The sequence below is a fragment of the Nannobrachium achirus genome (genome assembly GCF_963921795.1).
Source record: "Nannobrachium achirus genome assembly, chromosome: 10".
Classification (NCBI taxonomy): Eukaryota; Metazoa; Chordata; class Actinopteri; order Myctophiformes; family Myctophidae; genus Nannobrachium; species Nannobrachium achirus.
In genome coordinates this window covers 38,656,688-38,659,187 of record NC_137819.1, presented here as the reverse complement: position 1 = coordinate 38,659,187, position 2,500 = coordinate 38,656,688, and the positions used below count along the sequence as shown (strand labels likewise).

The 2,500-nt window shown below is 47.2% G+C and overlaps 1 protein-coding gene across 1 annotated transcript in view; it reads right to left on the bottom strand.

Annotated features, from left to right (window-relative positions):
* The window catches only part of col14a1b (collagen, type XIV, alpha 1b), a gene marked incomplete at its 3' end in the record, with an annotated part of 180,142 nt that overhangs the window by 126,285 nt on the left and 51,357 nt on the right, over positions 1 to 2,500 (bottom strand). Inside the window, exons 6-7 of the mRNA XM_080735457.1 lie at positions 907 to 1,068; positions 1 to 82 (exon numbers count right to left, since the gene is read on the bottom strand). The exon at positions 1 to 82 is cut by the window's left edge and continues 79 nt beyond it. Coding sequence (XP_080591583.1) covers positions 1 to 82; positions 907 to 1,068 — 244 coding nt within the window. The remainder of the gene's footprint in view (positions 83 to 906; positions 1,069 to 2,500) is intronic.

The following is a 2,500-nucleotide window of genomic DNA, read 5'->3' as shown; positions in this document are numbered from 1 at the left end:
GTCACCCGAAAACTGCGGGCCGTGATCTCAGAGGTCACGAGGTCGCGAGGAGGAGCCATGGCGCTCGGCGGCGGGACGGTACCTGAGGGAAGCAGAGAGAGAGAGATAAAGAGAGAGAGAGCAGCATGTTAGTAGAGGGAGAGAGAGATGATAAGAGGGAGGGAAATAAATGGGGGTAAGGAATTTTGGGGGCAGAAGGGAGTTGTTATCTTATCTTATGTTATCTGTGTGTCTGTCCGGAGACAATCATGTCATAGATTTCATATGTCATATTTTCTAACTGAAAAATGGGGTTGCACACCTGCTTTAATGTAGTGTGATTGCAATAATTACACATTTGAGTGTAATTTCTCCAGATTTCTTGCAGTGAGTACGTTGATGACCCACTGCTCCTGAATTAAATGTTTGGTACTGGGAGCCTGGTGCAACGCACAGGTCCTGGACCTGGTGAGAGCTAGCCTGGCGGTGCCAGACCCTTTCACACACTTCATTGTTGGACCACCATCGCCGCCAGGGGGTGGCGTTGCGGACTGGAAACCAGGCTAGGTGAGAGCAGGAGTGGACCTGGTGAGACGTAGGAGGGACCCGGCCAGGGGTCAACCCACGGAGCCTGGTCCTTCCACGCGCCAGATTGCCTCTCCCAGTCTTGGTAGAGTAGTTACGGAACAGCAGAGTGTGGCCCTGTCTTTCCCTAATGCCCTAATGGGACTGATCGTGCGTAGCTACCGGGACGTTAAGTCACAACATCACACCCCTCACTCAGGTGCACCTGTCACCTGAGTGAGGGGGATGTTGTGAGACCCGAAACCCTTATGACCTTGGGCTACATCACTGAGGTGCATCCACGGCGGGAGGTTGACCCATGTAAGTAAACAAAGTACCACACACAGACACACACACACACACCTTTGATTGCCTTGTCCAACTTCTCCACGCGTTCACAGATGGTCTTGGTGAGACCGTCCACGATGTCGCCCATCACGCTGAAGTCAGCCACGTTGTACACGTGATCCTGCTGGGGAGCGGACGCTATGGCCTTCAACTCGTTCTCATCCGCGTTCTTCACACCTGGACAAGGAGGGGAGGGGATGGAGGGGAGAGAGAGAGAGGGGGGGGGGGAGGAGTAGACCAGTAAGACTCCCTAATCGGGAGATAAGCGACCGTTGGTCGCTTATCTCCACAAATAGGCCAAAAGTTTGTTTTACCAATTATTACACTCTATGTGAACATTTACATCAACAAATCCCAAGTACTGGTTTTTAGGGGTGCTGAGTGTGGCTGAGTGTGTCCTAACAGGGCATCATCTGGGATACAATCCCTTTTATGCCCATATATGGAGATCCCTAACATAATCCCTTTCATGCCCATATATGGAGATCCCTAACAGAATCCCTTTTATGCCCATATATGGAGATCCCTAACAGCATCCCTTTTATGCCCATATATGGAGATCACTAACAGCTAACAGAATCCCTTTTATGCCCATATATGGAGATCCCTAACAGAATCCCTTTTATGCCCATATATGGAGATCCCTAACAGAATCCCTTTTATGCCCATATATGGAGATCCCTAACAGAATCCCTTTTATGCCCATATATGGAGATCCCTAACAGAATCCCTTTTATGCCCAGTTGGTTGCTAGGGTAAAAAAACATGGTTGCTATGGTAAACAGTTGGTTGCTAGGGTAAACAGTTGGTTGCTAGGGTAAAACCATGGTTGCTAAGGTGGTTGCTAACGTACACTAACAGACCAGCAACAACAGACTGTTGCCACAGCAACGTACACAAAGGTTTGTGTACACATGTGGTGTGATGTCATACTGAAGATATATGACATCACACCGTACACAAACAAAGGTGTGACGCGTGACGTGTGACGGACGGACGGACGGACGGACGGACGGACGGACGGACGGCCGGTGGAGGTTTTCATAGTAAACTGCTCCCTGACGGTCGCAAATTAACCCATTTAGAACGGGTACACATTATTGGGTATCATTATTTTATGCTTTAACTATTGAAAAATAGCAGATATACAAGCTCACAGCGCGGCACCGAGTGCCGCGCTGCGAGCTTGTAGATCTGCTATTTTTGAAAAATCTTGAAAATTCTAATTTTGACCCGAAAAGTAGCAGATCCACAAGCTTGTATATCTGCAACCTTTTGTTATTTTTGAATGCTGAAAAGTTTAAGTTTTGGACATAGGGTTTCGAGGTTTCCACCCGACAGAGACAAAATCAGAAAGGGGAGGGGCAAGATAGTTTAGCAGAAAGAAAATAAATAAATGGGAGAGATTAAATTCTACTTGAAAAAAATGGCAAATGCATTTGCAGTGAAATGCAAGACAGGACTTTGTCAATGTCTTTTAAAGTAGATGATGTAATGGGTGTACAGTACAGTACTGTATGGAGTGGGCGAGTCTATGTGTTGAATCACATCTGTATTATGAAGTCATCTATAATGCTTCCTGTGACAATGCAATTTCCTTGAGTGGGAG